Here is a 24625-nt window from a genome sequence, read left to right as displayed (position 1 = left end):
ACAAATTTAGCCAAAGCCAAAATACCAACTGTAGAACTAAAGAATTAGGCTCTAACCAGAAATGTGTTTCTTTTTGACAAATGCCCCATTCTTTCTGCCTTTATTACTCAAAGTTCCTCTTTGTTCCTAATTGCTAGAATGGAAGAAAATATACTTACTGAGCAATAATATTTCCTTTTGGTCCTCTAACAGACCAGTACCCATTACTAATCAAAACCAAACCAAACCAAAATGGTAAAAAATCTTTCAACCCCCAACCAACAGCTCTCATTTATCTCAAGGATTAGATGATAAATCAATATCCTAAGAAAACAAAGGATTCTGGACAACTCTTTGGGAGTACATTATAAGGGACTGATCCCCTATAAACCAAGTCAGGTGACAGGAAAAATAGAGACAAGAAATGTGCCATTCTTCATCAGAAATGCAAAAATTCTAATAGTTTGTCTATACTACCTTCCTTCTGCCTTGACAAACTTACCATAGCCATCATGTCTAAACGAAGAAGGGTGTTCTCCCAAAATGGCTTGTCTCTGGCGACCCTTTCCTCTATCTGACACAAAAGTAGAAACATGGTTTTAACAATTTTGACCCAAGTACTTAACAGAGTACTCACATGGGAAACACCCATTCAAAACATCCATTACAATTCATGAGAGAAATAGGATTCCTGGTTAACTTTAAACATCCATTCATATCCAATTTAAATACAAACACCAAGAGTTTAAGGAAGTAATTCTATCTAACAAATTCCACTTAGCTTGAAAATATCTTTTTGGCAAATGCCAAATACAATCACACTTTCAAATTTAAGGAAAGAATGGATACTTTTCAGGAAGTGAACATACACAATGCTAGAGTTTGACACTGTACAGAAGTTTTTACCAATACATGTCTTTAAAACAAGCTTTAAGTGCAGTACTTTTGAAAGACAGTACCTGAATCATACTATTAGCTTCAACAGCAACACATTTTCAAAGTGGGCTTCTTTCAAGAAGTTCAGCATAAGCCAACAACAACCTGTATTACATGGTTTCACAATCAGTAAACACAGAGTATTTTGTATGTATATACACATATTTACAAACACCTACTGACTTGAGAGCTGGAAATGTGCACATCACTGGCCCATTTTATATCACGGATTGGTCATTGTCTATAGACCTTAACACCAGGCGGGACTATGAGCACCCCCCCAAAGTTTAAATATGCCAAGATAAAGCTAACCAAGGGGGCTACATTATTGGATGAGAGTACTACAATACTACTAAAAAATAATTTTTATGCTAGCTATGTTTTCAGGAAAGGCATGCCAATTTTCCTAAAGTTAATTTGAAAGATCCAAAAAAAAAAAAAAAATTACTTGTAAGTTTCTAAAATAGCACTTCCTATGTTGGTTGATAAATTTTAGAAATTACTGTACAATACTTTTATAAAGTTTGCTGATCAAATTATAATACCAAATAAGATTTTTTTTAAAGTATATCTTATGAATCTGGTCATTCTAATCTTTGAAAATTCACAGAGAGGCTTTCTATAAATCCTTAGTCACCTAAACAAATGAGATTTATGGGAGATGAGAAATAATTTTCACTTCAGCCCAGAGAAGTACCATTTTAAGTACCTATTCCAAGTTAGCACAGCATTAAAAGGGACCTAAGAGGTCATCTAATTCACCTTTTATTCACTGTATAAATGCTCTTTATACCATCCCTATCAATTGGAACCATCTAGCCCTCTGTTTACCCAATACCAATAACAATGTACTTATTACCTTCATTACCTTCCTATACATTTTCAGTTGGTCCTAAATAATGAGATAATTTTTGTATTGTATATAAATTGGTCCTCTACCCATTTTCTATCCCGTTTGGGACTCACAGACTTAGTCTCTCTCCAAAAACCCTCTCAAATGCTTCCAAGTTATTGAGATCCTCCCTCCATTTCCCCAAAGTCATTTCTTCTCTAGTCATTCACAGTTCCTTCTTTCCATTACATGGATTCTAGCATCATCATTTAAGTCCCACTCCTCCTGAATTAATCCAGTCTGCTAATCCCTTCTGTTAATATTCCTCTACTTAAGCATGCCACCAAATACTATATGCAATTCCTTATCTAACTAAGGAATCTTAAACCAAAAACACCATAATGTCTTCATGGCTGTTTTACTGATACAGTTAATAGTGTGCTATATAAAGGAAAGAGCACTAGACTAGAAATCAGAAGATTCCAATTTAAACACTAATTTGCTGTATAATCACAGAAACTGACACTTCATTCATAAAATGAAGGAGTTAGAGTGGATGGTCTCCCAAGGTATCTTTCAGCCAAACATTCTCTACCTAATATAAGGTCACATGAAACAAAAAGTGTGTGAAAGAGTCAAATGCTGATTACATCAGTCTATATAAACAGTGGTTTGTGACTTTACATAAATTCATCTGAAATCTGATGGAAGCTATATACCTTCTCCCCCAAAAATGCACATATACACAAGTTTTGTTTAACATTTCTGGAATGATTCTCTGGAGTCCAGACTAAGAACTTTTTCTACTAAGTGTAATTTGGGCTGAAAAGGACTTTTAAAAATGAGGTCGTATTTATTACAGAGTTCCTTTTGGTAGAAAAACTTACAATTCAGTATCAACTTGAGTGGAAGATAAAGTCACTACAAAAACAAGAACAGAAACTGCTAGACTTAGAAAGCAAGAATATTTTCCCCTTGAAAACTAACTGAACTTGTTTTACTTCTTTATATTTCACTATTTAAATATCTACCTCATACGTTTCTAACCTTTTCTGATTATAATTCCTTGTATGAAAAACTAATCTAAGCTGGCTCTGTGTAAACTTTAGACCGTCTTAAAAAAAAAAAAGATGTAAACACTATTACAGTAAGAAGCACATCTACAAATGTTTTAAAAGACATTAAGAGAAATGTAACCAAAACTGTTTTGAGTTAAAAATATATATATATTCAATAACAGACTGTAATTTCACAGAAGTGAGAGATTTCTCATCAACCACTTGTTCTGTTGTTTGAGTACTAAGGTTTTGTTTTCCAATACTGTGCTCAACTGTACCAAGCCTATGCCAAGCAGATTTGTAAGTAGGGAAAAATGTGGGGTCCAGCCAAAGCTGCATCACAATACAAACCTGTCTGCAACCCCATGCATAAGGCAAGATGGTTTCCTAAGAATTGAGAATTAAAGGGGCCAATCATCCAAAGTTCTAAATATTGCAACATGCAAAGGATCATATTGTCTTTTGTGATGTTTTCTTTTGCTAAGTATACATGCACTATGGAGTCCCTACTGCCCAAGATATTCTGGGTGCCATAAAAGTTTTTCCTACTTTATGGACTTTTATAGATATGCTCATCTTGGTGAGTTTTTTCAACATGTGGTTCAAACACTGATATTGTAGTTGAGGTGTAGCCAATACTGCAGCCCCCTTGTTTTTACAAGATCCACATTTTAACTTGTATATTCCAGAATTGCCACATAGTTAGTTGAACAATTTTACCAGTCAAACCTATGCTCATGAAATTTATAAGTTATAGGTGGAAATGCATTTCAAGTGAAATGCTCTTATTTTAAGATTTATCAAGTTTAAATATAGTCTACCTTGAACAGACATGTTACTTTCACCTACATTTGAAATGTCAAAATTTCTAGTTACACAAGTTAACATGAATGATAACCTTAAATTGTTACAAAAAGTGACAACTTATAAACAGCCACTTTACAAAAAAAAAAAAAAAATCAAACCACACAGAAACCATCTTTTACATAAAATGCAACTTTTCATCAGTATGTTAATGTGCTCAATGTCCACAGTTAAGGGAAAAAAACCCAAAGGAGTAAACCGGAGTGCAGCAAATGTGCACCTTTCTAAACCTTTTATCTTTAATATCTGTGTGGATTGGTTGAGCATTAGCAATTCTCAAGACCTATAGATAAACTGGCCCTGGTTACCTGCCAATTAACAATTTGAATCTGAGCTGAAAACAGTTACATTAATGGGCATTAAGATTTACAACATTGTAAATAAAGTCTAGTACCCGTTAGTGAAAAGTCTTAAATTCTACAACTGGAACCTTAAGGGAAATCAGACCAGTATACACATACAACTTGAATAAATGGGCACAGTCTATCATGGTGTTCATCCCATGCAAGTCTGAAGTACTGTTAAGTGTCCTCCTTTAAAAACTTGGGGTGATGGTGCATGCAGTATGCAGTCAAGGTGAATTGCAAGTCTGAGTTTTTCAGAGGGCTTTTTGCTGATGCCGATGTTGTGCATGATGAAGTGTAGAGTCAGCCTGTTGGAGTCCTCTATCCTTCTTAATGCCTCGTCCAGCTTGGGGGAAAAGTCCTTTCCATAGAGAAGCAGTGTGCAAGTTTGCAGTTTGTAAGGAATATTCTGAATCAGTTTCCTCTCCTCCAAAGAGAGAGAGCTGCTTGGAGAAATGCAAGTCCTTGAACTGCGGGCGTGCCTGTATGTATGGGCTCCTTGTTGAACTAAATATAAATAACTCAGCACATACCAGTAGGGGGCACTAATTTCAAGGTTATTTTCCAGCATTACATGGCCTTTCGCAACAAAAGCATTCACCAACAAGATTTTCATTTAAATGCACTAGCTCACCTCAGGAAAAAGGAATCTAACTGCATGTAAAAATCTGTCAGCAGATGTAAGTACATTCTAAAATGCATAAAATACTTACCTCGCCTTCCCAAATATGGTTTAGTGTAGTCCCAACTGTCATTGTCATTCCTAATAACATTTAGACGAGTTGGCTGTTAAGATCAAAAAGAAAATAAGCTCAAACTGCATATCCAAAGCATAAATATTTCTTTGGCAAAGTGTTGAAAATATATTTACCCTTGCATATTCGATTTTTAGTGTGCAACATCCAGCATAAATATCTGCTCCATTGAGTGCTGCTTTAGCTTTCTGGGCACAAAGGACTGATTCAAACATAAGCTCTATTAAGGAAATTTGGTTTAAAGTGTCCAATATTTAATCATTATTCACTGCCTAAGAAAAGGACCGAAAAATAATCAACTATAACTCTCACTTCCAGAAATGTTTTACCAATAAAATTTCTAGATGAATTTTAGGACAATTTATTTTTAAGATCCAGGGCACCAAAGAAAACATAGTAAACCAAACTATCTACATTAATCCTTCTAAATCATCAAAAGAACTTTATAAACTGAAAAGAAGACGGGAAATGGAGCATGATCCAATTCCCTGGCAAATGATGATAGTCTGTTATCTTGAAACAGGAAATATTTTACTCTTAAAGAAGGAAAAACATTACCAAAAAAAAAACTACATACAGCAAATATTTGATTTTTATATATTCTGAGAAGGCAGAGTTTTATAATCATTTAACTATCTTCATTTTATTGGTTTTAAAAAATTACTTTGGCCTATAGTTAAGAAAAAAAAATCAGGGGCACCTGGGTGGCTCAGTGGGTTAAGCCGCTGCCTTGACTCAGGTCATGATCTCAGGGTCCCGGGATCGAGTCCCGCCCGCATCGGGCTCTCTGCTCAGCAGGGAGCCTGCTTCCCTCTCTCTCTCTCTGCCTGCCTCTCTGTCTACTGTGATCTCTCTCTGTCAAATAAATAAATAAAATCTTTAAAAAAAAAAAAAAAAAACCACCAAAATGGTTAAAAAAAAGCAGGGGGCAAAAACACCTTGCTTGAGGCCAATACCATTAAGAGTTTGCTGTATACCCTCACCTTTCTCTATGCATACACATGTACACATAGGTGGGGGGGGAGGATAGTTATTTTTTTACATAGGATTATACAATACATACTTTGTATGTATTGCCTATATATTTGCAACTTGCTCTTTTTACTCAACAACAACAACAACAACAAAAAGTTCTTATATAAACTAAGACCCATTTGAAAAATTCAACAAAAAAAGGTAAGAAGAGCTTTATATTACTGACTCTCTAAAGTTTTGGCACTTCCAAACTACCTATTTTAAGGAGAGAGTCAGAAAAGTCCATTTGGGATACATTTTTAAAAGGTACAAATGAGCACTGGGTGTATACACAACTAATGAATCACTGGACAGTACAACAAAAACTAATGATGTACTATATGCTGGCTAACTGAACACAAAAAATTTACTTTTTTAAAGGGTTTATTTATTTATTTGATAGAGAGAAAGAGAGATCACAAGTAGGCAGAGAGGCAGGCAGAGAGAGGGGGAAGCAGGCTCCCCGCTGAGCAGAGAGCACGATGTGGGGCTTGATCCCAGGAACCTGAGCCGAAGGCAGAAGCTTAACCCACTGAGCCACTCAGGCACCCCACAACAAAAAATTTTAAAAAATAAAATTAAAAGGTACAAATGAACACATTATCAAAAAATGTTATTTTTTCCCCTATTAAAAAGACAAAGAACACTATGAGATGAAGTATGGGAATGTTTTTAGGTAGCAAGTTATTCTTATCTGTGGGTACAGCAGTTTCATTTTTTAAATCTAAAACAAGTAGGTTTTTGGTGAAGAGCAGAGAATAAATACCACTTGTCAAGATATGATTAAGCAGGAAAAAATAAGACCATATTACACAGCAATCTTCTACATCAATAAAAAAAATTTCTATGTAAAGGATATTCAACCATTGCTTGTATCCCATTTCTCTTGAATATAACAATACGTTGTACTTTTCCAACTGGGTTGCATACAGTATATAAAACATCCTATGAAGGAAAGAAAACAAGATTTTTTCACATTTTACATTTGGAAAAACAAGAAAATGATACCCTGCTTTCTTTAATTTAAAAAAAAACCACAACACCCTCAAGATGTCATTTTTAATCCATTACTCATTAAACTTTTAAAAACGGTTATACTTCTAAAGTTATTTCCTCACCCATACAGTATAACAAACATCGGAAAAGTTACAATGAAACATTTCAAAAGGACTGTTACCTTTATCTCCCTCCAAAATCCTTGATTCTTACTTTAACAGTTACCTAAAATAATGTCTGACAACACACAGTAAGTAAACCGAAATTATATTCAATTAATTTATGTTTTGTTTTCCAAAGTGACTCAGGAATAGTTTAAAATCCCCCTGAATTACAGAAATAAATATTTATTAAGAAGTAGTAACAGATAAACTTGGCATTTATTTTTCAAGGGACAATGACTATATAGAGAAAAGATTCCAGAAAGATCATTTATACAATGTTAGATGTCAGCAAACAAGATCCCTGAATTAAATAAGAGAGAACTTAACATCTACTTAAGAACAATTCTTCAACTACCAAGAAATTTCTTGAGCACCTACAATTACACAACGGCACCATTAGGTTCTAGGGATACAACCATAAACAAATCAGACTACTTGTACTAGATTAGATACATTCTTTCTCCCTGAACACAAAATACTGTTAATTAATACTAATTAATACTGCTTATTAATAAGTCTAGGGATATTATAGACTTATTAATATCTGTATTCTTATATCTATATATCTTGTATATATCTGTATCTTATGCTATATGTCCCAATATCATAAGTCCTTACTAGAAGTCATACTAACTGAAGCTTCCCTTACTGTTATATTCTATTCATCACAAAAATAAAGTGTCCTTGTCACTGGCTTATTACGAAACAGCATGTGATTATGAAGTAAAAAACTTAACTGGTTCAGAACATGAATCCTTTGTAAAAATTCTGCTAATATCACTGTTTTAAAGGGTGAAACAGGAAATTTAAGTAAATCAGACAAGTTTTTAATAAGTTATCTCAAAAGCACTTACAATAATATATACATCTTTGAGATTCTGTCCTTACCTAATAGATGGTCTTAACACATGTGCTGGTACATAAGTGAGAGAAATTTCTTAGATTATTTCTAACAAGTCTGTCTAATTCCTTATCAGAAATAGTTAATACTGATGCTAAATAATATAAATTTTGAAAAGTGCTTATTTGTTACAACTGCACTTCTGACATTTTAACTTCAGTGTTCACCATTTCTTTGTTAAGCATGATATATTTATTTTAATAATTCTTTAAAAAGCACTATTTTCAAATATCTAGATGGCAGTGAAGAAAGCTACAGGTTAGTCACTCTAGAGGCAATTTTCAAAATCACTTTTAATTTAGTTTATTATACAAAATGCATACCACTGTAATTGGATAAAGAGGATTCTGAATTGATAGGAGAAGAACTTTGTTGCCTCCTGATGGATCATCAGTATTTCCTGGCCGAGTGATCCTTTTGCTTGTAGAATAGTTGAAAAAAGCCTGTTGACCAGCAATGTACACAGGTTCATCCGCAGCAAACGTCACACATTCTTTGGCACTATCTATGTTTTCAAATTCCACTAGAGCCTGCCGTTTAAATGGCATCATCATAACATAGCTGAAAAGGGAGATTGGGAAGGAATACCCAAATATAATAAATTCAGTTAACATTATTTTATCTCAATCAAGGAAAGCAGACTTTAAAAAAAATATGTCAAACTATACAGATTAATATTCTTCACTACATATATCTAATGTTAGTCAATTCTTAAATCATCCAAATAAGCTGTTGTACATCAGGTAGATGATGCATAGTTGCAAGCTTATCCTCCTGTGACTGAGAGGTTTTCCACCTTTTGCCCTCCTTAAGCACAAGTCTCTGTTAGTTACTAATGACACCGCCCCCTTTACTCTTCAGGTCGCCACTCCCAAGCAATATTAGAAAATATCTAGATAGAGGGCGTGTGGGTGACTCAGAGGGTTAAAGCCTCTGCCTTTGGCTCAGGTCATGATCCCAGAATCCTGAGATCAAGACCCACATTGGGCTCTTCTGCTCAGCGGGGACCCTGCTTCCTCCTCTCTCTCTCTCTCTACCTGCCTCTCTGCCTACTTGTGATCTGTTATCTGTCAAATAAAGTCTTAAAAGAAAGAAAATATCTAGATATAGAAATCAATAGAAATAAAACTGAACAGAAGATCAGCATATGGGAACTCTAAAAACAGAAACTACTACCTCTATCAATTTTTCCAAATAAATAAGTGCCCACACTAATAACTAAGAACTGACTATACACTTACATTTATCTTATTAAAAACAAGAGAATCAAAAGATACAGAGAAGCAACTCCAAACCAACCAATTTCATACAAATAATCTCCTCCAAAATATTTTTAAATATTAAAGAATCCATGAAAAATTATTCACTGGATTATGGTAATCATAGTTGCCTATGAGTAAGAGGGTGAAGTTAGTCACATTTCACTGTATACTCTTGGGGAAGAACATATTTTAAATAAACATATGAAATAATAAAGCAATGAAGGAGGAGGAAGGGAAGAAAGAAATCAAAGCATGTGGATCACACCAGGGGAAACAATAATCTCCCCTGTTCATAAGAACAAGCCCCTTAGAAATGTTTTAAAATAGAATCATCATGGCTTTATAACAGTAGAAGTCTGCAGAAAAATCATTACGCCAGGTACTCAGTGACAGCAATGCTTCTCAATAAGCATCCGGACCTACCGCTACCCTTTAGAAAGTGGCAAATGGTTTATTAGTAAGAAACAGACCACTCTGGGGCGCCTGGGTGGCTCAGTGGGTTAAGCCGCTGCCTTCGGCTCAGGTCATGATCTCAGGGTCCTGGGATCGAGTCCCACATCGGGCTCTCTGCTCGGCAGGGGGCCTGCTTCCCTTCCTCTCTCTGTGATCTCTTCCCTTCCTCTCTCCTACTGTGATCTCTTTCTGTCAAATAAATAATCTTTAAAAAAAAAAAAAAAAGAAACAGACCACTCTGTAACCTGGCAAATTATGTAATTTCAGCTTCTGCATTTATAAAACTTGAAGGATTGTTGTCAAGATTATGTTACTGCATACAAACTGCTTGCTTTGCCTCATTTTCATATCTTTAGAATCAAGAAAACAGATATGATGTGTAACAGGCATTCAAAAATCAGTATTCGTTCGTCTATGAGGCTTGTTAGCTCTCCCACCCACATTGTTCAAAATTAAAGAAAATAACAATAGACCTTGAATTAAAGATTTACCAATTATGAATGCAAAATATAAATACCAGGAGAGAAAAGCATTCCTTTTAGAAGTTTCTTGCTAACATTCTGATGTCTTGCATGAAAAACAGAAAACCCTGGAATTAGGACTATGCTAAAGAAATTAAGGAAGAACAAACATTCTCCTCTCAAATATATATGTTGGTTGAATAGCTAAATGGTATTACCAAGTAGATAAGTTAATAATGCCCTTTGATCCTTTGGCACATAGAAACTTATAAAGGTTCAAAAATAAATCATTATTGGCCTATTACGGACTTGGTCACAGTAAAACTGCCTCTGTAACTATAGTAAGTGAACTAGAAACACAGTTAAAAGTTTAAAAGTGCAGCCTGGGTGGCTTAGTGGGTTGAGCCTCTGCCTTCGGCTCGGGTCGTGATCTTGGGGTCCTGGGATAGCCCTGCCGTCTGGCTCTCTGCTCAGCGGTGAGCCTGCTTCCTCCTCTCTCTGCCTGCCTCTCTGCCTACTTGTGATCTCTCTCTGTGTCAAATAAATAAATAAAATCTTTAAAAAAAAAAAAGTTTAAAAGTGTCATTACATGAAGATAAAGGGGAAATTAGAATGTTTCAGTCATTTCAGAATGCATCTAAACTGCCTGGCACATAATTTATAAGAAATGTTTAAAAGCACTAATATGAAGGAGACTGGAAGACCAAAGGAAAGAAAAGAAATAGACAATGGGACTAAGGGACATAGTAGGGTCAGTGCTTTCAACTTATAACTGAAAATACATTTACAAATTTTTAAATGAAAATTAGGTCCGGGGGCGCCTGGGTGGCTCAGTGGGTTAAGCCTCTGCCTTTGACTTATGTCATGATCCCAGGATTCTGGGATAGAGCCTCACATCGGGCTCTCTGCTCAGCAGGGAGCCTGCTTCCCCCTCTCTCTCTGCCTGCTGCTCTGCCTACTTGTGATCTCTCTCTGTCAAATAAATAAATAAAATCTTAAAAAAAAAAAAAAAAAAGAAAGAAAGAAAGAAAAGAAAAGACAATTAGGTCCCAATAGTTTTGTTTTAAACCAGGGCGCCTGGGTGGCTCGGTTGGGTGTCAGCCTTCAGCAGCTCCAGCTGTAGTCCCAGGCTCCCTGCTCCACCCTGCTTCTCCCCTCTCTTACTCCCCCTGCTTGTGTTCCCTCTCCTGCTGTGTCTCTGTCTGTCAAATGGATAAATAAAGTCTTAAAAAATAAATAAAATTTTAAACCAATACAGCTAATTATACCTAGCATCCTCTCCTTTGATGGGAGGGGGAAAGGTAAGAAGAGAGACTCAGTAAAGATTTTTAAACATTCTTTTGATCCTAATACATGGATACACTACAGAATAAAGACAAAAAATATATAGAATTTCATTAAATTGACACAACCAACATCATATTGTAATTGCTCCTAAACTTCTTTCCTACACATCTAGTTTTTAGGTATAAACTTACTACATGTTGAATTTAGCAACACATCTTTTTAATATGAGCAGTTTCTATGTAATCTTCATAATCCCACACACACCACTAAAGAAATAAACAGAAAAAGACTCTAAAATGCAACATTCTGAAGCAAAACACCTATTCCTCATTGGAGGCTATTCAAGGTTCTTTCAGCTTTAAAAGCAGCCACCTCTTACTCAAGATCACTTCATACAGTTAAAACTCCTATGGCACATATTTATGCCAATCAAACTTCTAATTATATACCAATTTGTTCCAATTATTTCACTTTTTTATCCACAAATCCTGAGGGCAGAATTATGCACTATGCAAATTCACTGAATTATATTCACATATAAAACACTTTATCATGGACTAAATATCAAAAAGTATAAAGTGATTCAAATAATTCAACTTCAACAAACAGTCCTATTTCTTTAATGCCCAACATTCAGGTCATGGTCATAGTTAACATCAAAGTATCAACACAGTTATTATTTCTCTAAAGTTTCCACCAGTATTTGCTCATCAGCTGGTTTTCTAATATTGCTTCAGTATTTCTTCACTTCAAGGAAGTAACTTTAAAAGCCTAATATTTTTTAAAAAAAGAGGGGGGGGAATAAACCAGAAATAGCCATCTCTTTCTAACTTCATGAGACAATGCAACCCATAGGGCTAGCCTAGCACTAACATGCAAGGTCTAAATAAGGCTAAAGGTCTGCTTCAATAAATGAAGCTCCAGGACAAAAACGTAACTTCCAATATCCACTTCAAATGACTAACAAATGATAATCATCTTAATGACACTTTAAGAAATGGGCTTTCTTCTGCTGTGTAGATTGCCAATTCATACCTCCAAGAATAAACAATATGTAACTGTGGTTTCTGAGGTTCATTAAGTTGAGGATAACAGGTTCGCCAAGTCATCCACCTCTCTATAAGGTCATCAAGAAAATTAATAAAAAAGACGCCATGATGGAAGGTGTCACTTAACACTTCTATTACTGCTCCTTTGAAGCAACGATTCCTGTCGGACATCTCTAATCACTCTCTCACCATCTATTTCAAAACTCGGAACTCCACATAAATTTTTATAAGTTTGAAGCAATCAAGCAATCAAACAATCTCAGCAAATATACTGAAATTTCTTTGCTGTTTGTATATTTTAATTTAGTCTGTGCCTGATGCCTATAACCAAAACCCCAAACATAGTCACCAAGGAAAAAATAATAAAATCAACTCCAGACTACCCATACTAAGAAGAGAACAACAGCCGGGCATACTCCAAAAATAATTAGAATTTTTGAGTGTCTATTTTTGGCAGCAAATTCACTTTTCTGATTATGTTTTCACTTAAGTCAATATTCTTAAGCATACAGCAGCTGTGGGAAGTGAAAGGAGGAGCCTGAGTGAATACAAAACACAAAATAAAACAAACTAGGATAAAACACTGATTGCTCGTGGTCTGCATAAGAACTCAACAACACAAACCTACACAAATAATGCCTACCCTTAATCTACCTACCCCCTTTTACTTACCAATTAATTCTTAAATATTTCAAAATAAACAACCAAAAATCAGTTTTTAAGCACCACTACTTAAAATTCTAAAGACGAAGGGTGTAATCAACTCATTTAAACATTAAAGCAGTGTTTAACAAGGAATCATGGACTCATTTGAAAATCAGATGAAAGGTGCTGTAATCTATTTCACATACAACCTGGCTGAGGATTGAAAGGTGATCATGAATCCACAAAAATACATCCATGCATCATCCCAGAAGGTTAAAACTAAGAGGTTTAAAAGAAATACAAAGGTTCTAAACAAATACAATCACAGGCAAACAATATATACTATGACACCAATATATACTTAAACATCAAGGCTTTTACCATACTGTTTTCAATCTGTATGAAGTCCCTATGAGCCTTACCATATTGTCCCAAATTTCTCCAGAGCCTCCACAAGGTCTGCTTCCACCACAGATTCACAGAGTCCTCGAACATGGACAACAGGTGAAACAGAAACTTTGTGATGACTTCCACCTGCCTCCTAGCAAAAGAAAATAATTTATAGTTAAAAACTTTCAAAATCTGAATTGCATCTTTAGTAAATTCAATCCTGCATTAAAAAGCAAGAAAAGAAACAAACAAAACCCCAAACCAAATTGCATTCACAAGTTAGCAAAAGGACCTGAGAAAAAAAATCATCAATTAAATGTTCGGCATGAAAATTTTGATTTTTTTCTTTTTAATTTATTTGACAGAGAGAACACAGGCAGGCAGAGCAGCAGGCAGGGGAGAGAGAGAAAAAGGATCCTCACCGAGCGGAGAGCACCCCCCCTATATGTTTGTACATATACACCAAAAAAATCTATTAAAGGTTTTTTTCCTCCTACAAGCAAACTAATCTAAAAGCACAAATGTTTTAGCTTTATAAAACTTAAGAATCATTTTAAGAAAATTAAATCTCTTTGGCTATTTTAAAAGCGTCTTTTTACTATTTACTTTATAACTTAAAAAATTACAGCATGGCTTAAAGAAAAGAGCTAATTTAAATATATAAAGTAACCATGTGACTACTCTCACATTATTGTCAAATTGAACAAATAAATTCAGTCCTCTGCAAATACTAATTCAATACTTGGAATGTCATTTGAATTGCTTATGCTAAGTCTTTTCTATGGTCAAGCAGATATTCATTACATGCCACTAAGTTTGAAATGAATCATTCTGATTGTACACCATGTAACCAAACACTCCATTAACAACCTTAACAAATGAGACTCTGCCTAAGTAAAACTCAACAACCAAATGTGCATTATCATCCTTAAGGTACTAAATATAACTGAAGAGCAATGCAGGAAAAGAGCTCTAAATCATACCTGAAAATTTAATTTGGAACATATATTTAAAGTTTAAATAATAAGTTTTACTCTAAAAATAATGAGACAACAATTAACTTCAAGAAATAAGTCATCTTTGCTATCCTTAGAAATCAGCTGGTGAAGGTAAACGTACAGAAGAAAACTACATTGGCCAAGACTCTTCAAAAAGTTAGTATAAGAAAATAGTGAAAGATTTTAGCTTAAGACTAAAGAAAGACAACAACCAAAGGCAATAGTTAAATCTTTATAATAGTAAAAACTGGTATAAAAGACATCTTAGGGATAACTGGAGAAATTTAAATACAGACAGGATATTATATTAGGCATTATAACTACTGTCTTAGGTATACCATTATAATGGTAATGTTTATGTGAAAAGAATATCCTTATTCTTTTTTTCCCCTAAAGATTTTATTTATTTATTTATTTGACAGAGACAGAGATCACAAGTAGGTGGGGAGGGGCGGGGGGGGGGCGGCTCCCTGCTGAGCAGAGCCTGATGTGGGGCTTGATCCCAGGACACTGAGATCATGACCTGAGCCAAAGGCAGAGGCTTAACTGACTGAGCCACCCAGGCGCCCCATGAATATCCTTATTTTTAGGAAAGCTGGGATATTTAGGGATGGATCGTCATGATATATGCAACTTACTTCCATAGTTTAGGGGGAAAATGTATATAAATATAGATATACACATATGGAGATGAAATCCCAAATGGCAAAATGTTAAAAACTGATTAATCTAGGTGAAGGACATATGTAATTGAATAAAAAGTTGGCAAATTATTTTATTATGTAATACTTAAGGCCTACAACAAGGTATGAAGAACAATATAAACAGTCATTAACTCACCGCTCAGTTTAAAAAATAAAACACTGCCAGTCAGCTGAATATATCTACCTCCCTTCCCATCATGGATATTCATTATCTTGAATACAATGCTTAAAAGAATGACCATTTTTCAAATTGGTCTTCTCTCAAAGAAATGGATTCCAGGACCAATTTTTTTTAATCCCTCAAAAATACCTTATGTTAATATATTATTATTTAATTTTATTTCCTAAATGGAACAGTTCAAAATGTAAGTCATTCTTCAGAAGCTAAAAGCTATTAAATGTAAACACTATGCTACTTAGAAGATACTTAGAAGATACAATTATCTCAACTTCAAGGGAGAAAACATATTCTGTCCCCCTTGTTATTTCCCTAATACCCACTCAGTGAATCTGCCATTCATGAGTTTATCTACCTTGACATTTCTCTCATCTTTGTATTACGGACCCTTTTCTTGAACTTAAATTTTTCTTGAACTTAAATTTTTTTCATCCTTTCTGTGAAAATAAAAGAACCCCCCCCCAGGGTTGTTTCCAAATATAAAACTGATATACTAATGATATCTTTTCAATATTTTTACCACCCCCTTTGTCCCAAATATTAAAAGTTCTGGGGGGGATTTTGGGGTTTTTTTTTGGTTTGGAGAACGAGAGAGCAAGTGTGCACAAGCAGGGGAAGGGGGAAGAGAAAGACGAGCAAGATTCTTAAGCAGGCTCCACGCCCAGCGCAAAGCCCAACACTGGGGCTCAACCATGACCCAAGGCAAAATCAAGAGTCAGATGCTTAACTGAGCCACCTGACGCCCCCTAAAACTTTTCTCAAATCAGTATTTTCTTATCTCTACCTATCCTATATACTGGTGGTGAGAAATCTGAAATCAGTTGTACAATTTCTTTTATTTACCCTATAATTACCTCTTTTGAAGTATCATACTATGCATCTAACTACTAATTGGTGAATAAATCAGTAGTATTATTTACCCCATGCATGTATTAACACTTTGTCTTCTCCAGTTCAAAAGTTTCTTTTTAAAATCCTTTCTCATACAGAAGCCCAAATTCCTTCCATTTCTAATTATGTAGTTATCTAGGCTCCATCCTGATCTATTTCAGACTAAAAACAATATTCCACATGAGCACTTAGCAAATGAAGGCATGCCTTCATTTTTACATACACTTTTTTTTCTTTTTTAATTACTCTATCCCTTCCTTTTGCAAACTTTGTCAACTATAATGGAGGCACTCTCTGGTCCCCTTTACAGGCTATAGACCAGTCTAGTTATAACCACTCCAAACTCCCAGCCCCTTAAAGGCTATCTGAAGGACCAACTCTAATAACAACTTTAAGTGTGAATTTTGACTATTGTTGATTAAAGAGCACACTCTTCTGAAGAGAAGGGAAGCTCAGTAGAGTATAAATGAAGCTTCTATCTGAGAAAAATAAGAAGGGCCCATTAATGCCTCTTCACATAGTAAAGCAACAACTGTAAACCAGTAAAGCCAAGCACAATGTCCTTACTAGGCTTTTTTGTTTTCCCAGCATCTCCATGCCCAACACATGCTCAACAGCAACTGAACAACCTTCTTCTGCCCTCTTATAACTACAGGATTAAAAAAGTCCAACCTCGGGTGCCTGGGTAGCTCGGTGCCTTCAGCTCAGGTCATGATCCCAGGGTTCTGGGATCGAGTCCCACATCGGCTCCCTACTCCACGGAGAGCCTGCTTGTCCCTCTCCTTCTGCCTGCCTCTCTGACTACTTGTGATCTCTGTCTGTCAAATAAATAAATAAAATCTTATAAAAAAAAAAAAAACTCCTACCTCAAACTCAGTAATTCATTTGCCAGCACCAGACACAGAACCACTGCCAAGTGATTATCCAGCTTCTCCTTACATACCTCCAATGACAGGAAACCATCTACTCATGAGACAATCCATTATATTTTTAGAAAATTCTTGCTAATATGCATCCAAATCACCCTCTCTGTCGTTTTGTATCCAAAATGGCCTTTGAAGTCAGATCAGCATTGGAATCTGGACACTTACTGGCTCATTGATCTTAGGCTAATTACTTTGCCAAGCCTCAGTTTCATTATTTTAAAAAAAATCCGTATCACGTTAATTACTGTAAATAAATATACAATATACTGATATAAAATGTGTAGCACAGTGAGAGATGTAGTTATTTAGCAATGGTTCAAGAAATATTAAATGGTGCCACCTACCCTTATCTACATTTCCTTCTTCTACATGATAACCTTCCAATTATTTGTAATGATTGCTCACACCATACTTAAATATACCCGTCAGGCTGAACAGCCCAGATTCTTCTGTCATTCCTCTTATAATGAGATTTAAAGTGTCTTTTCCATTCTGGTAATCATTCTCTGGATGCCTCTTAGAATTAGAATTTATCAACATTAAAGAAAGAATTCTCTCTCCCTCTCTCTGTCAAATAAATAAATAAATCTTTTTTAAAAGAGGGGGGGCATCTGGGTGGCTCAGTGGGTTGAAGCCTCTGCCTTCGGCTCAGGTCATGATCTCGGGGTCCTGGGATCAAGTCCCACATCAGGCTCTATGCTCAGCGGGGAGCCTGCTTCCCCCTCTCTCTGCCTGCCTCTCTGCCTACTTGTGATACCTCTCTCTCTCTCTCTGTGTCAAATAAATAAATAAATAAATCTTTAAAAAAGAAAAAAAAAAAAAAGGAAATGAACGTAATTTCTAGATACAACATTTTTATATAGTTCCAACAAATCAAGGAAAAAAGGAGTTTTTTTTTTTTTTTTTTTTTAAGTTTTATTTAGATACTAAGCGAAATCCCAGGCAGACAGAGTGGATTTGATGTGGGATAGTTCATATGAAATCAAGGCAGCTGCTTAACCAACTGAGCCACCCAGGCGTCCCGGAAAAAGGAGTTTTAAGGGGGCAGCTGCACTACATGATTTTTATTAAACAATCACATCTCTTTACTTGCTCTTTTTTTCTTTCTTTTTTTAGAGAGGGAGAAACATGGGAGACAAGCAGGGAGGGGGGATCTTAAGCAGGCTACATGCCCCGAAGGGAGCTCAACAGGGGGCTTGATCCTATCACCCTGAGATGATGACCTGAGCCAAAATCAAGAGTTGGACACTTAACCGACTGAGCCGCCTAGGCACCCATTTCTCTTCCATTTTTTATTTAAGAAATAATAGAGCAGATCCAAAATATGGGAAACCCTTTAATTTTCTTATTTAATATTTTTAGGTACATCTGATGACATAACAAAAATTAAAAAGAACAGCCATATGCTTCAAATAACTTTCTAAAAAAATCTTTGCTTTTTTGCTCATGTAGTAGAAATTATTTGGTTTTGGCCACCCAGAACCCCTTTCCAGGACCCCGAGATCATGACCCAAGCCGAAGGCAGAGGCTTTAACCCACTGGGCCACCCAGGCGCCCCCTCCTTCCCCTTCTTCTGGTTAAATACACATGCATGGACACATGGACACATGCACGCTTGTGCATCTTGAACGCTGTTGTCCCACTGGTATTCTCAACCACACAGTCATGTACACAGAAGCAGCCCAGTGATTAACTGCAGGGAGAGAGAAGATAAAAAGTGCTGATCAGAAGGGATATATATGGGGGCGCCTCAGTGGCTCAGTGGGTTAAGCCTCTGCCTTCAGCTCAGAGTCCTGGGATCAAGCCCCGCATTGGGCTCTCTGCTCAGCGGGGAGCCTGCTTCCCTTCCTCTCTCTCTGCCTGCCTCTCTGCCTACTTGTGATCTCTGTCAAATAAATAAATAAAATCTTTAAAAAAAAAAAGGGGGGGATATATATATAGATATATAGATATATGGACACTGGGAAGAAGAGTGTTCTCTGTTTGCTAGCTGTAAGAATGTAAGTCTAGCTTTATAAATACATAGAGTAAACGGGGCATACAGAAGCAAGTCTTAGTGACATCATCTAAATCCCTAGACCCAGCCATGCCTACTACTGCCACAACTTGGCTTTCTCAGGGACATGGGCCAATAAATTCCCTACCTCTGTCTGCCACTTTTTGTATTGCTTAAGCTCACCTGAATTGTTGCTGTGGCTGCAACTACAAGCTTTCAAACTTGTTTTCAATTCATACAGGCAAAAAAAGCGCTAAATGAACCACAGATTCTTAGATATGGAATTTTTAACTTTTATATCTTCATCACTGAGAACAGCAGCCAGCACATAAAGGGTCTCAAGCATTGTTTTTTGATCAGTTAAGAGATCACAGTGTTCATCTAATCTAACCTCCTCATGAGATAGTTGAGTTCCAGAGATGTTAAGTCACAAAGCATACTGGTAGCAGATCCAAGAAACCTGCCTTGGTTGGCTTATGGTTCTACTAAGAGCTCTTTCAACTGTATGTACTAACACAAAGAAATATAGTCAATTATTAAAACCAAAAGATAGTAAAACCTAGTATTTTTCACTTTTTCCCTAATACCAAGCCAGAAAATCCTCACCTCACTCTACTGGAATACCTTAGCTAAAGGAGACAGAGAACATTATTGCTATAGAAGCCTCAAGACGCTGGCACTTACCTCCAGGGAACACACCCTTTAGCTTTATTACCCAGAGTGTAGTTACTATGCTGTCAGCCTCTAAACTTTTCCTATGGGAGCTAGCTAACAAAGTGACCTCATCTCATCTCCTATCCTATATTCATCCAATAAGCCATCATAATATTCCTATACATCTCTGTAATTCAGATCCTTAAAGTATAGGTGTGTGTCTTAAATTCAAACTAGATTCTCTACCTAATATATACCATTAGGAAATCCTAGGATCTACATTTTTATCTTGGCATTTTGCCATTTTGTAAGTCTATTTATTAAAAGTTGAGAAACTTAAATTTTCACCACATCAGCAAACAAACCATTTTAACAATCTGATTTGCCTCTTGAGTCACTAGCAGAAAAGAATAAAAGAAAAACTTGAAAGTCTCCAAAATGAATTAGCACTCCATAAATCTTTATTGATGCCAGTCTTTTAAAAAGCAGATTATTTCTATATAACCTCCCCCATTTAATTCCTCAATTGGTTTTGCCAAGTAAAACTCCAATATCTGGGAGTCAAGCTGCTTTCTTAAAAATAAGTAGATACAAAATTTACCATTAATATGATCCTGAAGGTCTTGACTGCTAAATTTAAGACAACCACTCAGAAGAACTAAATGTATAATACATCACAAACCTCCATTATCCAGCTTTGTTCAACAATGCAGCCCAATGAATCTGAACACTCTAGGAATTTTTGATCTTCAAATTAAGTGCCAGAAGCCATAAATTTGAAGACTGTCTTGTTTCTCATATCCAACCTACCACCTCATTTCTTTTTTTCCTAACTCATTTCTCCATGCACCTTAACACATCATGACCATTCACAATCATCAACTCATTTTTAAATAGGAGCATCTGTAAAAACACTGATTTCCTTTTTTTCTTTTTTTTTTAAGATTTGACAAGAGTACACAAGAGGGGAGGAGCAAAGGGAGAGGGACAAGTAGACTGCCAGCTCAGAGGCCAAGGTGGGGCTCGATCTCACGACCTTGAGATCAGGACCTGGGCAGAAATCAATAGCTCAGATGCTTAACTGACTGTGCCACCCAGGCACCCCAACACTGCTTTTCCTAAACACTCACTATTGTCTTTAAATCTAATTAATATATTATTAAAGCACTAGTGGGAACTTAATTATCTGAAGCTAAATAATGTAAATCTTTGAAGTCTTCCTTTGCACCTTACAAACTTCCAACTGGAATTGAAAAGATTGCTTATCATTGTACCTAACCTGCATTTACTGTTGTTTAACAGTTTGACCACAAGGTATTTTCTTCCCTGGCTGGACTGGAGGACAACTGAGGTTGAGCCAAACCCATTTCAGTTAGATGAATTACCATATTTCTGCCTGATGACGCACTAGACATTAAACTTCTATCCAGGGAATGCCTATCCTAATAAAATTTTATTATGTGCAGGTTTCCACAGCTGCAATAATTTCAAAATAGCACCACAATTTACATGAATAAAAAGGTTTAAAAACGGGAAAAATAAAACTTCATTAAAATTGACAGTGCAGTATTGATTCTACAGTTAAATAAAAGCAATTCACTATCTCCTAAGAAACAAAACAACAGTAAGATAAACAAAAATTAGAATTTATAACTAAAATCTGCAGGTTATTAGTTTCTGCCTGGGTAATTTAAAGGCTGCATTACATTAATCACCAAACTACAACTTCAGGTATGGAAAGGTTCAACTTTTATCTTTTACAGACTAAATGAACTCAAGAATAGTAATTAAGGGACTTCCCCAAAGGCACACGGATCGTTTGCTAGCTAAGACTTTTGACTCTTTCTAAGCCCTGCCCAGTGCTATTTCCACTGCCAGATACAATTCACTCTAGATATATTAATTAGGTATTATTTTCTTCCCAACATCCAAAATAATACCACTGTCTTAATACCAAATCTATTTTTCAAAGAAAAAATTTTCATAAAAAAATTAAAGTATCTTTCCAAAACACTTAAAACATTTTATGCTACTACACAAAAAACTCAAGACTTCTGGCAAAAGAAATACACTGATCCATCAGCTCCATCTAAAATATCAGTTATTATATTCCTGCTTCCAAATTCCACAGGGGAACTGGTTTTGAACTGAAACTTTAAGAAAACATGCATTTCCTTTATTCACATGTTCAAGCCACATTTTGAGTATTCTAAATACCTAGGCACAAAAAATCAAAAGCCATATGTAGCCACAAGGAAACACTTATTTTGAGGAAGAAAAAGTTCCTTTTATCTAATGTGTTGAAACCTGTGTGTCACTGTTTCATATTTGGAAACTCTAACACTGGGGACTACTGACCAGAATTTTTCACATAAAAATTCAAACAACAGCTAAAAGGCTTATAATGTGCCTCTTATAAAATGATGAAAAACATTCTGAGAATATATGTGTTTAATTTCTCAAACTTCAGATAAAGCTTCTTTTAAAAAAAATCACAATTAAAATGTGATAAATGTTTAACCGACATCTAAGCCATTAAGACATCTTAAGTGCACCAAAAAAGGGCAAAAACTTTTGCTTTGCTTCGTTTCCTCAAAGTCTCCACGCACTTAAGCTGAGTTACCACTGCTTGCTGTGGGCTAAGACGATTTTCACATTCCTTCTGCCTCCACCTAACATTTCTGATAAGAGCAACAAGAATGTAAGAATGTGTGTTTAACGCAGTTCCGAGTTCAGTTCCTCCTTTCGTGGGGCAAATCTGGTAAGATCTGTTTTACCTGAAAATAAGGATGGTGTTAACAACTACCAAACACTTTTTTGGGGGGGGGGATCGAAGACCTAAAATCTATACTGAGCAACGATCTTAAACCTGGCTAAGCAAAGCATGCACCCCATGCCTGCCAAGAGTAAAAAAATTTTGAAATTAAAACCTTCAGGGGAACTAGGGTGTGCGCGCAGAGCCCAATAGGTCATTCGGTTACAGCTCTGCCCGGGACCCAGATGGAGAGAGACCCCGGCGGAACCCACGCAACCATCCTGTGACCGAGACCCGCGCGCGGATGCTGCGGGCACAGGGGCAGAAGGGAGAGAAAGGGTCGTCCCGACGCCGGCCAGCCGCCGGAGGAGTTAAAGTAACAAAGAGCTAATCGCGCCCCAAAGCCCACCCGGAGCGGAAGCAACGCCGCCCCGCCGCCCCCGCCCGGATACCCTCCCCAAGTTCGGGGCCGGCAAACGACTCGCACGCGGGGCCTGCAGCCAGGCCGGAGCCGGGTTCCCGGTTGGGATGCGGGAAACAGGTAGGGCAAAGAATAAAAGCTCTAAAGAGAGGAGCCGGCGCTTCCCGACTGGGTCAGCGCAGCAGCCGGGGGGGGGGGGGGGGGGACTGGGCGCGCGGAAGGCCCCGGGGCCGAGTCCCCGCCGCCGGGCCCTGCTTCCCGGGGAGCCGCCAGGCACAGGGGACGGGGCGCCGCGCTTTGTTACCGGCTGTGAGAAGCTCCGACCGCCGCCGCCGCCATCGCCCCCGCCCCGAGGCGTCGGTTCCCGGCGGTTCTCGCCTTCCTCGGCGGAGTAGTCGATCTCCCCTTCCTCGGTCTTGAGGCGCTTGGCCTGGCTCTCGTACTCGCGATCCTCCTCGTACGTCTCCCTGGGAGAGGATGAGGAGGAGGACATGGCGGCGGCCGGAGAGACCGGCGGGCAAGTGGGTGGGGGTGGCGGCGGGGCGCGGGCCTCGGACGCCGCCGGCCAGTCCCCGCCACTGGCCGAGTGTCTTCAGCGAAGGTCTGCGCTGCCGGGCCGGCCTCGGGAGCCAGGCGCCCAGGAGCCGGGTGGGTGCAGGGAGCGGGCCGGGATGAGGGGGGCGCCCCGGGAGGAAGCTCCGGAGCAACCGCTCCCCTTTATTACGGAGCCAACATTCAGCCTCTCCCTCCTCCTCCGTCTCCGCTCCCAACCCGGGGGAGCGAATCTAAGGATGGGGACGCGACCGTGGCTTCCGGTCTTCCCTCCTCCCCTAATCCGCTCCCCGCCGCCCAGGCCGAGCCTCCGCCCCCGCCTTAGCCGCCGCCGCGGAGGATCGAATCCAGCCGCAGCCCGCGGGAAGCGCCCCTCAGCCTGGGTCCTGCTCCCTATTGGCAGGGGGAAAAGTCGACCGGGCTTCCAATTGGCCGGAAAGGCTGTTCGTCAAGAGCCGCCCACGGCTCGGCCTCGCCCCCCTCCCTGCGCCTGGTGAACTCGCCGCTGGCCTGCGAGTCCCGAGCGCCCAACGCTCGCCGCGCGCTGCCGGGAGCCGTTGCTGCCCGGCGGCCGTTAGCGCTGTTGGGACTCAGCCGAAGGCAGGCGCCGAGTGAACCCCAGCGGGTGACGAGGCGTGCAGTGGAGCCAGGGCTGCGGGTGTTAACCGCCCTCCCGCTAATTTAAATGCTTTTATTACTTCTCTTCAAGAGGATGAGGAAAACCTCTAAAATCCCTGCAGATAGACCTCGCACCACCCTTAAAACTACAGAGGTTGAGGGGAGAAAAGGGCTCGGAACCATGCAAGTAGGGGTCTCCCTATGCTTTGTGCAAAATCTAATGAAAGTGGGTGCCCTCTCCCCCACCCCCTCAAACTGGATTTTCGAGAATAGCAGTCAAGATTTCCATTTAGCAAGGTGCAAGTCTGAAGAAGACGCTGCACGCGGAGGAATGTCAGTTTGATCAGTCAGCACTAGCCAGTCTAGTTTGCCATGTAGACCCCTCTTTCCCGCCAGTTACAGGGGACTGGGTTGTGTAAGTTTCTGCTCCAGTTAAATGTGTTTTTAAATCATATAATACGTCATCCTTCATCCCAACCCTTTCCTTTCGGGAGGATCTGTTCATTTCACATCATCATTTATTTTCGGAAGATACAAAAACC

General features: G+C 38.1%; 1 protein-coding gene across 2 annotated transcripts in view; it reads right to left on the bottom strand.

Moving 5' to 3' along the window:
* Positions 1-23815, bottom strand: part of HNRNPLL (heterogeneous nuclear ribonucleoprotein L like) — a 38786-nt gene extending 14971 nt beyond the window's left edge. Inside the window, exons 1-7 of one of the 2 annotated variants that reach the window (XM_013062984.2) lie at positions 23218-23814; positions 13423-13541; positions 8167-8404; positions 6642-6727; positions 4885-4981; positions 4727-4799; positions 482-553 (exon numbers count right to left, since the gene is read on the bottom strand). In XM_013062984.2, the coding sequence (XP_012918438.1) occupies positions 482-553; positions 4727-4799; positions 4885-4981; positions 6642-6727; positions 8167-8404; positions 13423-13541; positions 23218-23406 (874 nt within the window). In that variant the 5' untranslated portion in view covers positions 23407-23814. Of the gene's footprint in view, positions 1-481; positions 554-4726; positions 4800-4884; positions 4982-6641; positions 6728-8166; positions 8405-13422; positions 13542-23217 lie in introns of both variants that reach the window. The other variant, XM_013062985.2, reaches the window with a different exon arrangement.
* Positions 23816-24625: the final 810 nt, after the last annotated feature.

Source organism: Mustela putorius, unplaced genomic scaffold (genome assembly GCF_011764305.1).
Source record: "Mustela putorius furo isolate JIRA1106 unplaced genomic scaffold, ASM1176430v1.1 tig00000281_pilon_pilon_pilon, whole genome shotgun sequence".
Classification (NCBI taxonomy): Eukaryota; Metazoa; Chordata; class Mammalia; order Carnivora; family Mustelidae; genus Mustela; species Mustela putorius.
Note: the sequence above shows the minus strand (reverse complement) of the source record. Positions and strands in the feature narration are given on the sequence as shown.